General features: G+C 41.0%; 3 protein-coding genes across 5 annotated transcripts; 1 reads left to right on the top strand and 2 right to left on the bottom strand.

The window, feature by feature from the left end:
• The first annotated feature begins 879 nt into the window (after positions 1-879).
• gng7 (guanine nucleotide binding protein (G protein), gamma 7) lies at positions 880-10,946 on the top strand. Of its 3 annotated transcripts, none has more exons than XM_038729075.1 (5): positions 880-1,016; positions 3,799-3,935; positions 4,988-5,174; positions 5,466-5,581; positions 5,836-10,946. In XM_038729075.1, exons 4-5 carry the CDS (start codon positions 5,501-5,503, stop codon positions 5,959-5,961), a joined length of 207 nt encoding a protein of 68 aa, XP_038585003.1. In that variant the 5' UTR covers positions 880-1,016; positions 3,799-3,935; positions 4,988-5,174; positions 5,466-5,500; the 3' UTR covers positions 5,962-10,946. The 3 variants fall into 3 exon arrangements, with proteins under 3 accessions (XP_038585003.1, XP_038585002.1, XP_038585001.1); XM_038729074.1 differs by having other exon boundaries at positions 4,988-5,210; XM_038729073.1 differs by lacking the exon at positions 4,988-5,174.
• A 1,760-nt stretch (positions 10,947-12,706) lies between these two features.
• LOC119910438 (growth arrest and DNA damage-inducible protein GADD45 beta-like) lies at positions 12,707-15,259 on the bottom strand. The gene is made up of 4 exons (XM_038729069.1): positions 15,115-15,259; positions 14,363-14,464; positions 13,966-14,182; positions 12,707-13,773 (listed from the first exon to the last, which is right to left on the bottom strand). Exons 1-4 carry the CDS (start codon positions 15,150-15,152, stop codon positions 13,669-13,671), a joined length of 462 nt encoding a protein of 153 aa, XP_038584997.1. The 5' UTR covers positions 15,153-15,259; the 3' UTR covers positions 12,707-13,668.
• Positions 15,260-15,884: 625 nt separating this feature from the next.
• Positions 15,885-20,620, bottom strand: LOC119910427 (interferon-induced protein 44-like). The gene is made up of 8 exons (XM_038729052.1): positions 20,310-20,620; positions 19,003-19,524; positions 18,720-18,771; positions 18,105-18,300; positions 17,445-17,597; positions 17,160-17,331; positions 16,848-16,948; positions 15,885-16,702 (listed from the first exon to the last, which is right to left on the bottom strand). The coding sequence occupies exons 2-8, from the start codon at positions 19,481-19,483 to the stop codon at positions 16,472-16,474; spliced, it is 1,386 nt and encodes a 461-aa protein (XP_038584980.1). The 5' UTR covers positions 19,484-19,524; positions 20,310-20,620; the 3' UTR covers positions 15,885-16,471.
• Positions 20,621-20,793: the final 173 nt, after the last annotated feature.

The raw sequence follows: 20,793 nt of genomic DNA, 5'->3' as shown, positions 1-20,793 counted from the left end.
GGTAGTGCAAAAGTACAATGATTGTAGAATGTATTATATTCACATATATAACTTTTTTTTGCTGTCCCTTCTTACATCTTGCACAAAGAAGAGGATTATAAAGAGAAACTCAGATTTTTCAGCTTTAACACAGAATAATTCTAAGCATAGTGCATTTGGGGTAGGCCTACTTATGATCACATATGATCAAAAGAATAGAAGACGTTTGAAATAGACAACTTAACCAAAATCTGAAAATATATACAAAACATATCTATTCGGGCCACTCAAAATGGATTGTACAGTATTTTGAATAAGGATCTCTAAAAGTAAAAGGCATTTTTAGTTTATTTCATATGTGCTGGAAATATTCAGGGAAATTCTGTAGCAACCTATTTGATTATTTGCCTGGAAAAGCTATTACAATATGATCAGAGACTAAATCAGCTGGATAAAGCCATTCAACCACTAAGCCAGTATCCTACTTATCAAGGTAACAAAAAATATTCTTCTGGATCCCTTCAATCCAGCAGAATATTTTCTTTGTAACCTTTTGTGACCAATTTTTTTAATTTTTACATTGTTAAATAAAGGTGAACACACTGAGAGCAGGTAATTCATTTTGAATGGGGCTTTCATTCATGTGTTTTCAATCTAGCGCTCCTGATAAGGCTCCCCAAACAAATAGATTACTTATAGACTAGTATTATTTTTATCTTTAATCAAACATGATTGGAAAATATATCCATCCATCCAGACCATTCTTGTTAAGAGGAGGCGTTCGGGCGATCTGCATGAACATCTGTAAATGCCTGTTTTGGAGCCCCTGGGTTAAAGGTGCTGTCAACGGATCGGATGGAAGGAGGGAGAAGGAGAGAGGAAGGAAGGGAAGGGATGGGAGGGGGGTAGAGGAGTGTACAGACATTGGTAACGGAGGGGGAGGCGTTTGGCTCGGTGAAAACGGGGAGTGAACGAGAAGAGAGGGTGAGAATCCAGCGGATCTGGCCCTTTAAATCACCAATACAGCGCATTCGGAGGTGAGTTTGGAGATATTCGGGTATTTTTCTCCCTGTGTATAATAATTGTAACGCGTCTGTGGGCCTCTGCAACCCCGGCTTCTCGTCACCGAGGGCGGCCTCAGCGGAGAGGGGCTTCATCAGTGTCACGAATCCGGTTTTCCCCAGCCCTTTGCCGGCAGTGAGGGTGGGGAGGACCGGGGACAGGGTCAGTGGAAGATTTCCTACCGCTCGACTGGACTCTGAGGACGCTCAAGCCACTTTATCCAAAAACCTCTGGATTTTATAAGCTGAAGTAGGCCGTATGCCGACCAATTTGCATATTAGCGGAACATAAAGGCATGCGCTCCAGTCTTGTGCCCATTGTCGCTGGATGGGTTCATATTGGCTGCTGGAGCCTGCCTCCCTCAAAACATGTCACCACCCTAACAATCACGGCTAACAATCAGGGGCCTATTTGCAGACCTGAAGCGGTCTAATCTGGTCTTCACTTGGGGAAATATCTCTGGCTTTGATATGTGCACAAGGTCCGCCTGTGCTTGCGCGCCTGTGCGTATGCGTGTGTATGTATGCGTGTGTGGAGTGTGGATAGCCACGGGAGAGAGAGGACATGCTGTTCTATCCATCAAAATGCCCGCATTGTGTTTTCACACGGTAGAGCAGCAGGGCCTATAGCGGAGGACATGGCTGCGAAGTGCAGGCCCGATCAGCGCTCAGGAGCTGCTAGGATCAATAAGGATTGAAGCATTTTTGTGCGTCTTGAGAACAGCTGTGGGTTCGCTGGATATCTGGCTGGCTAACCGGGGCTTGTCCAGCTCTGGTGATGTTTTTGGTCCAGGCCAACACAAATGGCCAGCTTAGGGTTTGTTTCTGTTCATCTGCTTTACAAGAAACTGTTTTCAGTTTGGGGGCGTAAAAGAGGGGAGATTTAACTGTGGAGGGGCAGACATTCATATTTGTGCTGTTTTTTAAGGCTCCAGCTTCCTTTCTCTCAGCACGGAATGCGCAATAGCAGAAAGTTTGAGAAATCAACAGGCTCCATGTTTATACCACTGAAGTGTGAAAAAGTGATTTACCAAATCTTAATTAATTCTTAATTGTACTGTCCCTGACAGTTGGCATACGTGTTGCTTATTCAAATGAGGCAATATGAAAATATACATTTCTGAGCAAAATTATAATTTGCATTTGAATATTCACTTTCAAAGACAAGGTGGTAAACAAAGAGGATAAAAGTGCTGTCACCTCCTTTAAATTTTTGCCAAGTTATTCTTTTAGAAGAAGCCAATCCATTGGGCCCATTGTAGCATATTGCACACTGAAACTACTCCTTAAATAATATAGTAGTTTATTTTTGTGTGTGTGACTGGTGTTGATTCAACTATGGGACTTTAGTGTGTGGTGTTGGTTTATTGTAAGGAGTTTGCTGTTCATATGCATCTATAGTCTTCTGGTGGCTGTCAGTGATGCTGCATGTGGAATGAATTAGGGACCGTGCTCAATACCCTGAGAGACAATGAGAACATACATTTGAAAGGTTAGATTTTTAGGTTTTCTACTTGCTAATGGTATAACATGCCTGGTAAAACACAAGACCGTTTACAATGGTGAAAAAAAAAGTTTATTGTGTGAATTCTCTGAAGTAACAAGTGTTTATGTCAAATCTAACATGGCACAAATGTATTATTTTTGGTATCAACTTTATTGATGCTAGTATTGATACTAATATAACGCTTGAGTATCAGCAGCATTGATACTATAATCTCTGCGGAAATCATTTAAATCAATGCAGTGCCATCATAAACAAAGTTTGCTTGAGCATGAGAGAGAACAAATAAACTGAAAAAAGACAAAAAGCCTCTATTTTGGCCTCTAAGAGTCTAGCTGGGATTAGGATTTGAGCACAGGGTTAAGATTGGAATTAGGATTAGTATTAGGGTTAGGTTGGGGGACAATCAATACATGTCCACACAAGTCTAATAATACCAATCTGTGTGCAGAGGCAGAAAGAGTGAGAATTTCATCAGGTGTTATAAGTCTATTCAATCTCTCTCTCTTTCCCCCCCCCCCCCCCCCACACACAAAAGCCCTAATTACAGACATGAATCTCTGAGCTACTCCACAGTAAGAGTAATTAAAGCAGGACTCTCCTCCCCGGGAGAGAGGGCAGCAGACACTGAGCCAGAGTGAGAGACACAGTCGTAGCACACTCCTAGTGATATATGGGTGGAGCGAGGTATGTTTTGATCATATGCACCGGTGGGGAAACATCTACACTGTGCTAACAGAAGTGTAAAAGAAAGTGACTAGAGGTTTATGAGGTTTTTAAATGAGTTGGACACCACAGGTATGAAAAGACTTGAATATTCCTTTTTTTTTTGGATCAGCAATGCAGGAATGTCCTCACAGTGTGTGTTGTGAAGAAAAATTAAGTAGTGATGATGGATATTGAATGAATCATAAGGCTGATGACACTGAAGCACGTTCCACCCTCGTGATCTGAAAATTTTTGTAGTTTTGTTATTGAAATATGAAAAAAATCTTCAACTACAATTTATTTTGGCCCTCCACAAAGCAAATAGTTTGAGCTTCTTCTAATTGAAGTCAGCAGCTGTTAACAAAAAAGCTTCCCATATGGATCCATGGAACAAAATCTGAAATCCAGTGAGTGTTTGGGATCTGTAACATCAAATATTTTTAAAACTGCAAACGGAAACTAACAATTTGAAATGTATAAAATGTGTGCCTGTCGGTAACCTAGCTTTGTAAGCCGCCACCTCACCTGCTCTCCTTCTTTTCACAGAGACAAGCCAATGTGAGCTCAGCTGCCATCCAGCTCTGTCGTTTGGACTTGGCAACTGTCCCTGCGCCACTCAGATCATCCTTCCATCCAGTCACGCTTGTGTACAGAAAGAGTCCTGTCTGCCTACCAACACTCAGGTAACACATTATCTCTAGTGACTACATGCTAAGAGCTTGAAGAATATTAAGCATGAATGACAAACATAGATACAAGTTGCTTTAAAAATATTCAAGCTCCATCTTTAGTTATACTGTGCCTATCACCCATCTAATCTCTATTTTGATCAAGACTGCCATATTTCACCCATTAATAGTGTTGCACCACCATGTAGTCACCTGGCAGTGGTGCTATAATTCTGCAACCGAGGCCATACAGTTGAAGGGTGATTCAGCTCATAAATCTGTGCAGTATTGTAAAAACAACATTATAGGTCATGCAGAGTATTCCTGTATAGCGCAAACAGAGGAAAACGTTTCACAAAGGTTGATTTTGTAATGTTTAAAATATATGTAGTTGGCTTTGAAGAGAGAAGTCAGTGACAGACGTATATAAGGGGTCAGAATAAACATCTCCTTTGTTTAATTTTCTCTGTTTTGAAAGATGTCTCTCATGCGGATCTGTGATCCTCTTCCCTTCAGCACACAAGTGCTGTTACCAGTTTAGTTTTTGCCTGCAAGCTTTTTGTTTGATATGCAATAAACAGTGGTGAAAGACGCGTTGCAAATAATGGAAAAACTTATATAGATATGTAATATTATTGGTTCATTGCTACTGATGCATTAATGTGTTTGCAGCATTTTAATGTTGTACAGTAAAGCTAATCAAACTACCTTATGGCCTGTTGTGTAGTTTCTATAACAATCCATGATATTTTATAATCTGATCATATGAGAAATTATAATCTGCAAAGTAACTAGTAGCTGTAGCTGCCAGATAAATAAAGCAGAGTAAAAAGTGCAATTGTTCCTTGATTATTTCATTTCAAAAACAAATCAGAAAAACTTGTTTTTTCCGATTCAGTTTTGAAATGAAATAATCAAAGAACAAACCACACACAGATTTGTACAGAACTATGGTAAATGTGTGTAGTTATACCCCCACTAGTTACAGCCAACAATAAGCAACTTTATCAATCACAACAAATGTATCTTTATGTTATCTTTAATAAGATATAATATATTGTATGTAGGGCGGTCCGGTGAGAAGCGCTGTGGCAAGAAGGTTGCAGGTTCAAACCCAGGTTGCCCCGGCCTTTCTGTGTGGAGTTTGCATGTTCTCCCCGTGTCTGCGTGGGTTCTCTCTGAATTGGCAACCTGTTCAGGGTGTACCCTTTTGCCTGATGTCAGCTGGCAGTGGCTCCAGCCCCCCATGACCCTGTACGCAGGATGAGAGGTTGACAATGGATGGATATTGTATGTACACACAGTATATTTGCTTTACGTCACCAGGATGATCCACTCAGTCTTGTCTTAGTTACACACAAATCAAAACATAATGAAAGCAGTCAGCATGTACTCTGTAGATGCAAAACTATGTCCTAAGTCAGTAATTAGTAGCCAGGAGTCACCTCACCTTCTCTACCTGCGTATCCAACTAAGGTGTGCCAGCATATTTAATTATCTGCATAGAAATCCCTTTCTTTATCTTTCTCTTTGTCTCTCATTCAGTTTTCTACTGTGTTGGTTTAGTCTGATGGATCAGTATGTCTACCACTAATAATATCGCCCAGGCCAGGAAACTGGTGGAACAGCTGAGGATTGAGGCAGGGATTGAACGTATTAAGGTAGGACAATAGTTTACAGCCATGTTTGTGTATGTGTGGGTGTGGTTATTCATCCACATCTGAATGTTATATCCTTATATTCCTCTCTCATCTAACTCCCTCATAACCCCCTTTTTCTCCTGTCCTCCATCTTCTACCATCCTCTTTTTCTTGTCGCTTACCTGTCAAATTTCGGTCCTCCATTTAAACTCCCCCACCTTCTTTTCTCTCTCTCCCCTCTTGGCCTTCCCACACCCTTCCCTCTTTCCTTGCAGGTGTCTAAAGCAGCAGCGGACCTGATGAGTTACTGTGAGCAGCACGCTCGTAGCGACCCTCTGCTGGTTGGGGTTCCCACCTCCGAAAACCCTTTCAAGGACAAGAAACCCTGCATCATCCTATAGCTGCGCCAAGCCCCTCCAGCCCTCACCACTCACACAAACACACATACATCCATGCACACACACACACTCACACATACACATTCAGTACTTAAATTAATACCCAGACACACACATGCAAACACACAGTTCAAGCAGCCCATCCAGAATACACACACACACACACTCATAGAACACACGCATTCCCAAAATAGCCACTCTGGAAAAGCGCCATACCCTGGAGCCACAGCTTGGGGGCAGGTATCTTGTGCTCACAGTGGCTGAGATCAGTATATCACTGAGTATGGTCCAAGGTGCTTTGGTAATATTCATATATGCTGGTAAATTAACTACAAATGTCAGCTTAACTTGAAAAGGGATTTGGACATTAATAATGAGTAGTTGGAAACCAGGATTTATTTTTCCTTCTTTTGTCATGAAAAAAGAGGTTGGGTAAAAGATGAACAGCAGTGCTATAGGCAAGGAGTGGGAGGATGCATGTGGGCAACAGACATGGACGGTAGGCGCTCCTGCCAACCATGCCAAACACGACCTGGTGTCCTGTTAAAAGCTCAATAAATGGGTTTTTATGAGGTACTTAAAAAAGGTCTAAGAGCTTTGCCCTTGAACCTGCCTGTGTTACATCATGGCAGGTCATTTTGAAGCGAGTGGTTGAAGCCTTTGCCTTTATCGGGTTAGCATGTTCCCACCCAAACCTCTTTCAACAGACCTTCTCTGCCTGAGGCCAAACTATGGCCATCTGCAGCCTTTGGCCAAACCTCTAGCTGTGCCAACCTGTACAGAAAGTCATCTCTAGATGCTGATCTGCTGTCACCGATTCCACTGCAGTTCATTACAGCTGCTGTTGGTTGAAATCGATGTCTAAGCTGACCTCAGATCTGCACCTATGAGGGGAATACGGTGAACTGCTTTACGCAGAACTCAAGCTATTAACCCTGGACGTTTACTGCATTTTTCTTAAGAAATAATTGTTTGTGAACTCAATGTACGTTTTGATATTTTGTTGAAACATTACTTAACAGATAAGATAATACTGTACTTTTTTTTATTGTTTTGCTTTGACATAGGTGTTGCCCCTGGCTGATCCGGTTTCTCTTCCTGTCTGATGTTAAATCTAATCAAACGACAGAAGAGCTGTAGCCAGGGGTAAAACCTAACCAGATACCTACTAGGATCTTAAACAAAAGTTTCTACTGTACATCAAGCCTCCCTGTGCTTTAACCTGAGAGAGGGCAAGGTCACAGACTGACCACACCTGATAATCAGTCTGCAAGAACTCCCAGGCTGGAGGAGAAAACCCAAACTTCAAAGTAAAAGTGAAGCTGTCCTAAAAAGTAAAAATTAAGATCTCCCTTTCCTATCTTCTCGGCTTATGTTTGATTCTTTCAATTTTTATAAGAGAGATATATTGCATTAGATACTGAAAAGATGCTTGTGTTTGTTGTTTGCCTCTACATTAGAGAAGGGGAACACATCCTTGCAGAATAATTCTGGCTTTAAATCAAATTAGAATAAATATTACCTGGCCTCCCCAGTAGAAGACCTCACTTCAGTGTGAACTCAAACTGGTCACGGACTGGATCGGGTAAGAGCCAGCAGCACCCTCTTTCCTCCTCTCCTCCACATTGCCCCTCCTCTCTGACAAACCAAACTTGATTGTAAAAACTGAGGATGAAGTGAAAAAAAAACAAGTCAAGAGAAACAAACTAAGTGTATAAACTTTCTTTCAGACATGTGCAGAAGTGATAAGTTGAAGAGTAGCTGTTTTGGGTTTATTTTTGAGTTTCTTCTTTCTATGGAGTCCATGGAACCTGGTCAGTTAAGTATTACCCTGTACAGTGTTTGTAAGATACAAAATCTAAACACAGAATTCCCCTCTGTGGATGTTGGATTTTTTAGTACTACTTATTCTCTTATGTCAGTCAGGATCATATCTGTCTTTCAAAATTTTTATTGGTTTTGTCATTCAGGTTTTAGAAGCTTGCGATAGCAGAGGATGGTTTTAACCACAGATACAAACACAAACACCTGATGAGGCAATATAAAAAAATTATATAGTAAGATAGAAAGATAAAAAAGCCCTGTTAGGTTTAGGATCATATCATGCTAGAGGATGAATCAACATCGGACCTCAATCCAGTGGTGAGAACCAACCTCCTGATCTATCTTTTAACACCAGAACAGCCCACAAGTTTTTCTCAAGTGCTGGTTTTGGTGGGTGACAGGCAACTAGGACAACACACGTAATACACACTCTCTCTTGCAGTTGTTTGTTAGGGAAATTGCTGAAAGAAGGGAGCTTCGTGCCATCATGTATACGTTTCAGCGTTTAGCTGGGGCTTTTGTCAGGAGGAGCATATAGTGACAGAGCAGGGTGGAATCATTTGGACAGGACTTATGGCTGCTGATGGACTGTCGGGGGAGTTCAACCCACTGCTTTTCTGTTCTCTAATCACTAGGTCAATATGAGCCACCTGCTACACTGACTTTTGAGAGTCAGGGTTTTTTTGGGGGGGGTGGTGAGAGGCGAGCAATTGTTTGTGTCTTAATGGGTCCACAAATTCTCTTGTGCATGAGAGTGTATACACAGTTTGAAAGGCAGACAGTCTGTGTGGGGCAGCTTGCAAAAATACCCCACATTGAAAGGTGATTCAGTGTTGTATTTAGTTCGAAAAATGTCCCCTTGAGCAGTTTGTGAACTTGTCTTTTAGAGGAAAAGTTTGACATTTTGTGTAGAACTTGCTGAGAGTTATGTATCCACTTCTCGTGTCTATATGTTCAATATGAAGCTAAAGCCAGCAGTTGGTTAACTTAGCTTAGGATAATGACTAGAAACAAGGGGGAAACAGCTAGCCTGGCTCTGTTCAAAGGTATGAAAATCAACCTACCAGCACCTAATTAACATGGTACATCTCATTTGTTTAATCAGTGAGGGAAGTCAAGCTTTAGAGGTGTGGGTAGGCTGATTTTGTCACATTTTACAGAGCCAGGTTTTATGTTTCTCCATTTCCAGTCTTTATGCTAAGCTATGCTAACCAGCTGCTGGCTATACAGTCATGAGAGTGATATGAATGTTCTCATCTAACTCTTGGCAAGATAGTGAATAAGCATATGTCCTATGATGTGAAAACAATTTATTTTTAAAAAGCTTTACAATTCAAATCAAGGTATGATCATTAATTAACAGCCCTGCATTATCTCTCATTTGCATTTGTTCCAAACAGAGGGAGCAGGCCGTTCCCAAAGCACAGAGAGAGCAGGAGCTGGAGAAAGGCTCTAGAGAGGGCTGAGGGTGTGGGTGTGTGTGGGGTGTCTGGTGCTAGTGTTTGGTAGCTAAAAGAATGATTTGGCAGAGCAGTAGGCAGAAAAGATAAAGTAGAGGTATGTGTGTGTGTGTGTGTGTGTGTGTGTGTGTGTGTGTGTGTGTGTGTGTGTGTGTATGTGTGAGGGTGTATTTGTGAGAGACACAGTGTGTACAAACACACAGTGCCTCCAGTGCCAAGTGTTCACATAGTAGTGTTATAGTACTGCAGCACTGCAATTCTAGGTCAGGGTGAGTCTGACCGGAGGAGAGGTCATGTGACACGGTGTGAGGCAGAACAGCATGTATGATCTCCATTCACTCTTTTTGTCAGTCGGAGGTTAGTGTGCATATTCTGGTCAAGAGTAAAAGAGGATCTTCCACAAGCTAAAAATATTCAGTTGAAGTGTGGGAGGCTATTTTTCATGTAATGAACGAGATGCAAGATTTTTCTGTTTAGCTTTATCTGTGCCTGACTTAGCTACAGTACATTAGCTGTTTATTTTCACCACTTTTGCTATAGAGACTTACAGGAATTCGGAAGTTTTAGTTTCACTTAGGCTCTCTATAAAGAGCTAGGCTAGCTGTTTCAGCGTGTTTCTAGTCTTTATGCTAAGCTAAGGTGCTGGCTTGTATTTAGCAAACAGATGTGAGAGTAGTATCTATCTTCTCATCAAACTCTCAGCAAGACTATTTCCCAAAATGTCAAACTATTCCTTTAAATTAAATACATTCCTTGTTTAATCTGAAGAAATAATTGAAGAAATTGTTAGACTTCATGGAGGCTGATATGACTGGTGACCTTTCATGAAAATAAAAATAAGGAGCCAGCTGAAGAAATATAATAATACAAACCTAAATACAAACTGCAGTGACAGTTAGGAAGTGACTGAACTGGGATAAGTTTGCTTTTCCCAGAATCTGAACTATTGTAAGACTGAGTTAAAAACAAATTCTTTGTTAGTGTTTGGGTAAGGATTGGCAGTTCTTTTTAATTTCTTGCAAAGTGCAGCTGAAGTCAAACAACTGCAAAAGATTCACACTTAATAAACATGCATACATATCAGCGCACACACGTACACACACTGCTGTTGTCCTGGAGATGTCTGACAGATGCTACATTTTACCATTATTGTTTTTTCAATCATTCCATAGCTGGTTGGGCTTACAATCAGAGACAGCTGGCTTGAACCCGCTTTTGGCTGGCAGTTTGTCTGACTGATTGGTTGGTTGTTAGTTTGCCTTATTGTGGCGTATATTGTTTTAATGCTGATCTAGGGGGTTATCAGATCAACAGAATGAACAGTGCTGAAGTAGTAACACATGGCTCGGGATGGAAATCCACTGGTGTTGTGACACAATGCGAGCCCGGTGAAATTCATGAAATTAATTTCTGGTCAGGTGGGGAGAGTTGGCGCTCCTCACTTGTGGACTTTGAAATCACAATCGGCTCTGAGCCCTTCCCGAGAGTCATCTTTTGTGTTCTGATCTCCTGTGTATGCATACAGTATATGTATCTTTTTGCCTTGATTAATTATAAAGAAAATATATCTATTTTTTGTAACTGTTCTCTGATGTGCCATAACTCATGTTTTCTTGCACACTGTTAATATTTTGTGGATATTGCTGTTAAAAAGATGATATTGAGAAGTAGATAACATTATTAAAAAGATGATATAATAACACATGCTCTTTTGTAATTTTTATTTCATGGTTGGCAATGCCAGTGAATGAAAAACAGATGAACAAATTCATGATTCCCAGAGGATGAATACTAACAACCTTGAGGATCCCCTGACTTTTCCTTTAGTGCCACCAATAGGTCAAGAGTTTTGCTTTTAATTGAAATATCTCATCGACTATTGGATGAATTGCCATGAATTGTTTTTATGACTTCATGGTTCCCAGAAGACGAATCCTAATTACTTGGGTCACCATGAGGACATTTGAGGTCTAGACCACACAAATGCACAAATGAAAGTTAACTGTCATTTGATAGACATATTCATGTCACCCTTTATGAGCACCATCATATGGTCAAAATTTTAATTTGTCCAAGGGTTTATGACTAAATACCTGGAAAACTAATGCTATTCCCATCAGCCTCCGCTGAGTTTTGTGTTTACTTCTAACTATGGTTAGCATGCTAACATGCTCAACTAAGATGAAGATAAAGAAGATGGTAAATATTGCTGTTAAACATATAACAGTATTGACCATGTAAGGATTAAAATGCTGCACACTGACAAAGTAACACCATATCCATTAAATATGGTTTGAATGACAGCCATTGGCGAATGTGAGGTCATCGTTTGGTTTTCTGGCACTCATTAGTTTGCGCAAAGCCGGATATATTAGTGTTTCCCAGTCTTAATTATTTGAAAGTTAACTTGAATGTTATTTACATGTCAGAAAATCATAATTACAATAACTCTGATATGACATGAACACGGCATAAGTAGAGTCTCACAAAGCCGCTTGCCAGCGTGGCCGTAGACTCTTACCTCTTATTATTAGATCCAGTTTATTGATTTCATTTTCTGTTTTATTTTTGTGCTGTCTGTGTAGGAGGGTCTGGATTTTTCTCACACACATGCCTATTTGACATAGTGTGCAATACAAAGATGAAAACCAGAGTAAACTAAGGGCACAGCTAAGTAGGCTAAATCCTCCCATTTGGGTCATTTGACAGGAAAGACACTGTTACAAGGCCTTGGTCTATGTGCCCTTTGAAGCACTGCTTCGACAGTCACAAGTCCTCTCCAAGTTCAAACCAGTGCCCCGCCTCACCCCTTTGCAAGTCAAAGCCAATCATATTTAGGGTAACCCGAATGTTCCCCCTCTTCTGCTCTGCAGCCCAAGCTGTGTACCGACATGTGAGAGCAGAGGGTGGAGCAGTGAGCAAAACAGAGGTAAAGGAGGGCAGAGGGGATGTTCCTGCAACACTTGCACTGTGTTGCAGGAATATCTTGCTACCTGATTATGTGGCGATACCGTAGCATGGGTGGGGTTACCCAAGACTAATTTTCACATGCTTTGGTTCTTGAACATGCATTTGCAGGATTAACTGCAGAATGGCATAAAGCATGTACAAAAGTAGAATGCAAAGGGTTTAGAAATTAAGTCAAACAATTTAGCAGGTGACTTTTTCACTGCTTGTTGACTTGTAGTGACATTAAGACTGCATCAACTTGTTTTGCCTGCTTTTTTCCCCCCAGCCACAAAGAGTTTCTCTTTCCACCCCAGTTTCTCCCTCTGACTGATGTTTACTACAAGAAAGCTTTCCAGACAATTTGTAAGGCCCTATGTCTACACAGACTTTGCCCTTAGTGCACCCCCTGCCCCGAATGTAAACTGTAGTTGCGTCACTCAGCTATAGTTCCAGTTCCGTGACGCATACATGGCTTTTGTTTTGAAATTTGAGCAGAAACTTGATAAAGCAGTCAATTATGAATACAATAATTTATTGACTCATTTAACAGAGCACAAAATTAGACCATAAATAGCTACACAAACAACTGATACAATCAATAAATTACTGCAGTAGCACTGTATTAGTTTAACAGCATTTTGTCAACAAAGCAGCGCTCTTAAAAAAAAAGCACAAAGATATTGACTGAGGTTTCTTTTGCAGCACAATAAGAATTTACAGCCACACACAGTTCATTATATTGTCTATCCTGTATCTCCCTTTGACCAAAAACATCAAGTTCTGCAACCCTTTTGCAATTGTCTTTGGCCAATAAATCCTGCGTGACTTTACTTGGACATCATTTCAATTTCAGTTTCCATGGTGACAATTCTTCCACAGGTTCAGCTGCTCATTTCAAGAATGCACACGCTGCACGCCCAGTCTTTTCTAAAGAAAGATCCGTGTATTGTAAAAGCATACCACGCATTTACACACACGTTCTCTCCAAGGACTCTCCCATGTCAGAATACACAGGAATGTTGGGCACAGTTTCATTACAGCATTCCTGTCCAGTTCACAGAATCAGACTGGTCTCTCAGGTAAAAGTCAGGGTGTGGACATGTTTCTGTCAATACTACTAGTACTCTTGTGATTGTCACACCCCATAAACATTGTTGAGTACCCAAACAGAAGCACAAAATAGAAGCTTAATCTAGTTTTACTGACAATGTAAAAATAATGTGGCCTGGTTGGGAATCTGCTTTTCGGTCTGTATCTTTTGCACAAAACAGATTTTGTTAACCAGTCTCAACTCTTGACTGTTTCACTAGTCACTGAAGGGAAGTCTTTGGTTTCTGCTCGTCATCAGTCAGGACAGCCCGCCTGCCCGAGATCACTCTGGGCCATCCCTGAGTGAGCAACAACAGATTCTTCAGTTCATCAGTATGTGAATCCAGGAAGCTCCTGTGTTTGTTGGTGTATGTGGGTGCCAGACCCTTCACCGTTCCTGCAGGACTAGTTCAGGCACCCACTGGTTAAGGCGTCGGCTCTCCTGGCAGTAGGTCCCCACTTCTTGTAGCCTACAGTGATTGGCCTGGAGGTTCTGCACGGGAAACAAACACAACATCAAATTCATGTTCAGGCTTTAAAGGTATATTTGATCTGTAGAAAGCAGTTCACTCAGATACTGCCAAGAGTATGAAGCAACATTTTAGCTACTGCATGAAATACTCTGTAATAATACATTTCCCACATTGGCCCTTCATTTATATAAGATTGTGCTGAATCAACACACCGTAACCAGCATGCAGTGGAGGTCTCCGTGCTCTTCCTGGTTTCTGTTGGCATCCACAGCACCCAGCAGCTGCTGGAGCCGCTGAACTCCTGAGACTCGCAGGATGGTTAGGCCACTGTCACAACAGAAGGACTGTAGCAGGGTGAAGTGTATCTGCAGCGCCACGTCGTTTGCATCGTCAGCTGCCAGAACACACAGGACCACACTGTCTGGGTCTCTGAGGAGGAAAGAGAAAAGGATGACTTTTAGACACCTGCAGTCCCACATCTGGGATGGTTAAGCTGAGCAAAGTTATTTTCTGAAATGTAGAGATGCACATACTTGTGTGCTGTAAACATTATAGGCACTGTGAACCCAAACTTAAACTTAATTGCCAACCTCAATTGGCTCAACTCACACATTAAGAAGTTTAGCGGATTCATAGATACCAATGGTCAAGCAGTCTTGTTTCTGAGCTGTCACCAGCAACTCCTCCAGAGCCAGACCTACAGACTGCATCCTGAGAGGGAAAGTAGGAACAATTAACCTTTTGTATTCTGAAATAAAAATAAACACTGGTCATGTCATACATCTGCTGCTAAATGGGTCCATTATTGCATCAATCAATTTCATAAATGTTGTTAGAATACCTAAGTAATAAGAAAATCCAGAAAAGTCCGAATTAAAGCTATCAGACGTCATTAATACATACTCCAGTCAAATCAACAGCCATGTTCACCAGCTATGCTGCATGTAGCTCCGATAAAATAAAGAGTCTTTAAGTCTAATTTAAATATTTTATATAGCCCACAGAGCCTTCCTGCAGCTTGTGCAATACGCATGCATATGAAATCAAAAATAATTTATGCAAGAACTTTTAAAGTTGTATTAGTTGCGTATATGTTGTCAAACTGTTTACAAAGATGGTAACTGTTCTGGCATTGGCATATAGAGTATTTCGTGCTTTAATATTCTGCTCTGCAGCCGGATGAAAGCGTAAATCCAAGCTCGACGTATGATTTTACTTCACCGGCCTCAACAGTCCGGGCAATGCAAGGGTCAAAGGACTAAATGCATTCCTGCCCAGCATGATTTCCATCCACATCGCTCAGACAGCCTTACAACTAGGCTACCGCTAGAGTGCAGAAAACCAAGCAAGAAATCTCTCACCTGTTCTCGATGGACCCAAAGCTTTCCTCTGGAATCATGTTTGCAAATCAAAAATGAAACCCAGTGAGAAACGCGTGACAGTAGTCCGGTGGTTTGAATATTCCCTAAGCGTCTCCAGTCTCTGCAGGAGAGTTTGTTGCTGGCAACGTTACGACACACTCTTTATACCGGAGCTGAGAGGAGGGCGGCACCGAAACTACCCGAGTTTTGCAATTGGCTCCGAAGAAATCCAACGTCCCTCTTTGTCATGTGGACTGCTGGATTGTTTGTGTGGTTACACTGTGTTATGATTTTACACAACATGAAAGTAACACTTAGTAACTCAGTAACATTAAACACTTTTGCTTTGTCATTCTGACTGGTGATCTGTGGCATTTAGTGCTTACAAATATATGATCAATTAAATCATCTACTTAAAAACCAACCTCTTGAATATGTTGGACAAGATGCAGTTGTGCAACATGAGCTTCTCATCTTTTCTCAACACCTCCGGTTTCCATAACTGAACACCAGTGATTATGAAATTATGGCTGACATCTTGTGGCTGATTGAGGGAGAGAAAAGTTTAAATAACCTTCCCACTATTGTAAAAGTGAAAGTGACAGGAATTTGAAGCATATAGGTGTCATTTAAACTGGGGATGCTGGGGACATGTCCCCACCACTTTTTAAAATCGCTGATTTTGTCCCCATCACATTTTTAAAGCATGATTTGTTAAAACATTTCTGAAAAATAGCTTGCACCAAGAAATGTTAACTAAGAAACGAAAATGGTTTGAGAAAGGTTTATTTGCACAATAAGAAAACATGCAATGCAATTTAATGATAGAAGAAACAAATGTGTACTGTCCAAAAAAAGTTACTTAAGCTAAAGAAGAGTTGGATGACCCACAAATGTGCATGTACTTCCGGTAGCTTTAACAACAAGAGCAGTCTCTCTTAAAATAATATCACCTAAGGGTCCATTCACTAGCGCTTCTTCTTTACTCAGCTCGAATAACACATTTTATTTATAGGTGGGATATGCTTTTCTAATTCAATACTTGTCTTTCTGTCAAACTCCTATCTCCTCAAGGTCCACTAGCTTTCCATTCTGTGTGTGCACTGAATAAATCCGGTGTCGTACACAGCCCTTTCTCTGTAAACGGGAAACAAACTAAGCGGCTCAGACAACACTATTCCTGCCCATCCAGCCATGATTTGTGTGTCAGGTAATGGTAAATTAATTGCCACCGAATTTCAGCTTGCTTTCTCGTTTCCAAGACATGCTGTTGTTGTTATGTTAGCTATCGGAGCACGAGAGTTGTGAGTATTGAGTGAGTGAGTGAGTATTCTAATATATTTGATCAACTGACTGGTTAGTTTGAATTAATAAGGTTTGGGCAGAGAGGATCATTGGATCTGTAGAGCTCCAGCTGATCACTCGGCTCTTGGTCCTCAAAGAAGCTGTCTGCGTAGTTCAGCATCTGCTCCACAGCAGTCAACAGCAGTATGTCAGTGTCCTGGTTCAGTTCCAGCTCCTCATTGTAGTTCTTCAATGGCAGCACAAAGGACAAAGGGATGCCCAGAGACTCACTCAAGTCCCGGGCCTGAAAGAGAGTGATATAAATGTACAGGGATTAAGTTATCAATACCAAAACAAGTTTCCACCTCAGTGATTACAGCATCATTGTTACCAATGATTTCTTAACATGATGATCTTGAGGAGGACATTAGTATAGGTCTGTAAGTTACCTTCTTCTGGATATAAACACTGCGATAAACATTCTTTAGGTCTTCTGCCACCAGCGGACAGGCCTCATCTACTTTAGTCATCAGCAGAATCTGAGGAATTCCTATAAGGGATCAGAAGTAGAGAGAGATTGAAACAGAGGAAATAATTGGTGTACATAAAGAAAAGTTATGTTTACTGGTCTCAGTTGGTGTCACAAATTAGAAATGTCTGCAATATTACAATAAATATAACATATAAAGTAACAAATATTATAAGATATACACAGTGAAATGGTGGAACTCTTCTGAAAATAACATTATAATACTGCTAACCCAGCTGGTTGGTCTTTTTCCGGATGGCTGCAAACTTATCCAGCATTTTTTGGGAGAGGAGAGAGACCTTGCAGGTGTCGACCACATAAACCACACAGTGAATCCTGTCGTTCAGAGTCACTTTCTTCTTATAGCCGGGAGCATCCGCCAGGAGAGGATTGGATGGACTGAACTGAGGAACAAATAAAGCAGAGGCAGATTAATTTGTTATGGGCATATATATCTTACATTCTTATCCACTAAATCAGTTACATTAAGACGTAGGTGATTAGTTAGGTAGGCGACCTGGTAGCGATCTTTTATGTGACCCTTGTAGATGTTGACTAAGTCCTCAATGTCCAAACCAGCATCATCCTTTTCCTCCAACCCCATTGTGTCACACAGGATCAGAGGAATGGCTCCACCGCCTTTCCCTGCCTTGATGGTGTAGGTGCGGAACTACGAGAGACATGAAATGTAATTTAATGGGACAAACTGCATAATCAGACAGTTTTTTATTTATATTACAAGCAGCTCTTTTTAGTGAGCCAGACCATTTGGATGTTCTCAGTAATAAAAGCCGGCTCTTTCAGCTCCCAAATGGCTCTTCATTTAGGACTACCTGCTGGTCGCTGACTAAGTTACTTTCTTATTGGTTGCAAGAAACAAATATGCAAGATTCAGACAATATTCATAATGTATACTAATACAGTCATACTGATGGTTAAAAAGTGAGATATGTCAAGAATAACTATTCCACTTTCTTTAAAATAACACACCACTAATGAAAAACTACAGTCATTTAAAAATTGTTCAGTTAAAATAGACTGACACATCACTAACACTAAGGGGTAGCTCCTGTGGTGGAAAGAGTATTGCCAAATCTCTACCAGTTGACACATTTCTACTGTCAGATCGCCCAACCCTACAGCGGAGTATCACAAAGACTAAAAGTTGTGCCAGTACCTGACTGGTCACACTCCTTCCTGCTGTACCCGCAATGGCCTGGGATGTCATGTTGCCTCGAAACAATGAGTTGATGGAGTTGAAGAAACTGGACTTGCCGGCCCCGACAGGTCCCACCAACAACACCCGGGCTTGATGAACTGTTTTAATGTCTGGCTTATAGCTCTGAATGGCCTGCATCAACTGCTGCTTTCTCCTAGAGGGAAAAGAAACAATACAGACGACAATCACAGGTTTGCTGCACAGGATTAGTTTAACGGGTGTGTTTAATGTAGAAAGTTTGAACATTTCAAGTCAGTTGCACCCCTAACCACAGCTAACTGATGTCACAGTGCACCTTCACACTCTTCTACATCACTGCAACAAGGTGAGTTAAACCACTAGAAGTTGAGAAAAACAAGACAAACTACTTTTTAAAGTAAAGTTAGGTGACATGATTGATAAAAGGTGTCATCATTGAGAAGTAAGGGGCACCAATTGATGAATTTCAGGCAATTACAGATTAGGGCATTACATTTTGGGTTTGGACACTTTGTTCTTTGATCTAGTATTACTTGAGTTACAACTTTTAAATGAGTTTCGTTGTGGCAAAAGTTGCCAAAGACTTCTACATACTCCGCAGTCCACTGGACATTCCTCCAGGGTTTGGCCAGGAGATCTCCGAAGCCTGCATGAGGAAAATATGAATAAATATAAATATTTATTGTAACATGATGGCATGATCAAATGTATTCATTCAACACCACTTTGACAAAACAATGCCATTTTACCTAAATATTCTAATAAAGTTATAATTCAGAATAAAAAGACCAATTATGTGCTTAAAAGGTTGTCTCAGAGTGTGTAGTCAAAATATACAATTTATATTTGATACGAGAAAGTGCTTATCGTTACACACCTTCAACTCGATACACTTCAAACTCAGTCAGTGTCAAGTCTTCTCCATGCAACTCTGCATTCTGAAAGTTGAATCTTGTCCCTGGGGCAGACTTGATCTCAGGTTTGTTTTCACACAAGAACACCAAAGCACCATAATCCGGACCGTTTTTTCCATCGGTGAAAGCGCACTCTCGGCCGATACCTGCCACCCTCAGTGTTTTTGTCCCCTCTGCATTGATGCTGTAGAGGAAGGCCTCTTCGTCACTAACATTCTGCTCGCTCTGGGTGTAGTCTTTAGAGGTGTAAGCCCCAAAGACAAATCCAGCAGCGTTGTAAGCGACGATGACAGTGGGCCCTTGTTTGTCACAGCGGTTGTGGAAAGCCACAGCAGTGAAGCCGTGGATGCTGGCTTTGTAGAGCAGGTGGAGTCTGACATGACCGAGGAGAGAGAGCAGCATCTTGTGCTGATGTTTAGACAGTCTGGATGTGACTGCAGACATGACTGAAGGCAGACTGTCCAAACAGACCTGAGGAGGTAAAACTATGAATAGATATTATGTTAGAGTCTTAAATACAGTCTTTTAAAAAAGTAATCTCAATATTTGGTGATTTCAATATATTGAAATTTCGATATTCAACCCTTTTTATAAAATAAAAATGTAAAATCGTTGTGGTTCCCCCTTGCCTGGGATGTTATGTTGCCTCGAAACAATGAGTTCATATTTGTTGTACCTCATCAATCTCTAGTTGTGATTGTGTGAGTTGCCGTTTGCGGATGTTAGAACACTGAACTAGGAGTTGTCTGGTCTCTTGACTGAACTTGCCTCCAATGAGGCTTAAGCCAAGGGAGAGAATAAGTTGAGCCACATGGGTGTCTGGGACATCAAGGCATTTTGTCATGCCAACTCAAATGCCAGTTCACAATATTTAATTTCATAGATTTTATTTTACTTAAATGTGCTCATCACTTTTTCCATGGGCTTCTCTGCATCACAGGGTGAGTAAAAAGGAGTACTCTTAAAAATGTGTGGTCACATGACCATTTTTGTCTAAGGTTTCTAGAAACAATTTGTGGCTCAACTTCCCCATATGCTCAAATTACCCCGCTCTCCCAGGAGAGGCGGCGTGTTTTCATTTTCAGTTTTTCTTTCTTTAACCTAACAAAGCAGAACGTGTTGTCAAATATATATTTAACAAACTGTTTTAACCCCTTAAACCTACAAATGTAGCTCAATAAATGATCGATCATAAAAACCGGACCTACGACACAGACGTGTTTCATCTTGATATACAGTCGATAGGCTTGTTAAATGTTATCAAACTCACCTGAAGTAGAAGAGGAGCTGTGGTAAAAAGCAGCAGGTCGCTGTGGTTGAGTTAGTGTCTTCGTCGAGGGTAAGAACAAAAATGAAACCACCTTTGGTATTAACCTACATGGCAAGCTCTTTGGGTGTGTCCATCCTTTAGAAGCCTATGCCTGCCCTAAGGTAAGGTAAGGGAGGGCAGTAGGATTCTGGAATGAAGCAAGTTCCTATATAGGCTAATAAGAAAGCTAACTGAAGGTGAGAACCTGATAAACCTTTCATTATGTTTATGAGCAGTGCTTGGAGTTGAGTGGGCAGGTGCATGAAAGGGCCAGTTCTGCTGCCCAGAGTAGGGAGAAAATCGGGTGGTCGCTTTTCGTGATCCGACCAATCACAGCCTGGCTGGGGCGGGACATTAAGAAAAGGCGACGCGCTAGAGCAAACTTTGGACTAGTTGCTAAGGATGATGAATGTTTATGATTCTTTTGTATCCACTTCAAGCACTG

This window comes from Micropterus salmoides, unplaced genomic scaffold (assembly GCF_014851395.1).
Source record: "Micropterus salmoides isolate LMB-PRFRI ecotype aquatic unplaced genomic scaffold, ASM1485139v1 Ms_hic_scaffold_19, whole genome shotgun sequence".
Classification (NCBI taxonomy): domain Eukaryota; kingdom Metazoa; phylum Chordata; class Actinopteri; order Centrarchiformes; family Centrarchidae; genus Micropterus; species Micropterus salmoides.
The sequence above is the reverse complement of the archived record's forward strand: the minus strand, read 5'-3'. Positions and strand labels throughout refer to the sequence as shown.

Excerpts from the sequence above, each read along its gene's own strand:
- gng7 (XM_038729073.1), top strand. The coding sequence starts at position 5,501 with ATGTCTACCACTAATAATATCGCCCAGGCCAGGAAACTGGTGGAACAG. Across the intron at positions 5,582-5,835 it reads CAGGGATTGAACGTATTAAG|GTGTCTAAAGCAGCAGCGGA; the intron begins GTAGGACAATAG and ends CTTTCCTTGCAG.
- LOC119910438 (XM_038729069.1), bottom strand. The coding sequence starts at position 15,152 with ATGATTCCAGAGGAAAGCTTTGGGTCCATCGAGAACAG. Across the intron at positions 14,465-15,114 it reads TTTGGGTCCATCGAGAACAG|GATGCAGTCTGTAGGTCTGG; the intron begins GTGAGAGATTTC and ends TTTCCCTCTCAG. Across the intron at positions 14,183-14,362 it reads TCCGCTAAACTTCTTAATGT|AGACCCAGACAGTGTGGTCC; the intron begins GTGAGTTGAGCC and ends TTTCCTCCTCAG.
- LOC119910427 (XM_038729052.1), bottom strand. The coding sequence starts at position 19,483 with ATGTCTGCAGTCACATCCAGACTGTCTAAACATCAGCACAAGATGCTG. Across the intron at positions 18,772-19,002 it reads TGAAGTGTATCGAGTTGAAG|GCTTCGGAGATCTCCTGGCC; the intron begins GTGTGTAACGAT and ends TTCCTCATGCAG. Across the intron at positions 17,598-18,104 it reads GAAGGAGTGTGACCAGTCAG|TTCCGCACCTACACCATCAA; the intron begins GTACTGGCACAA and ends TGTCTCTCGTAG.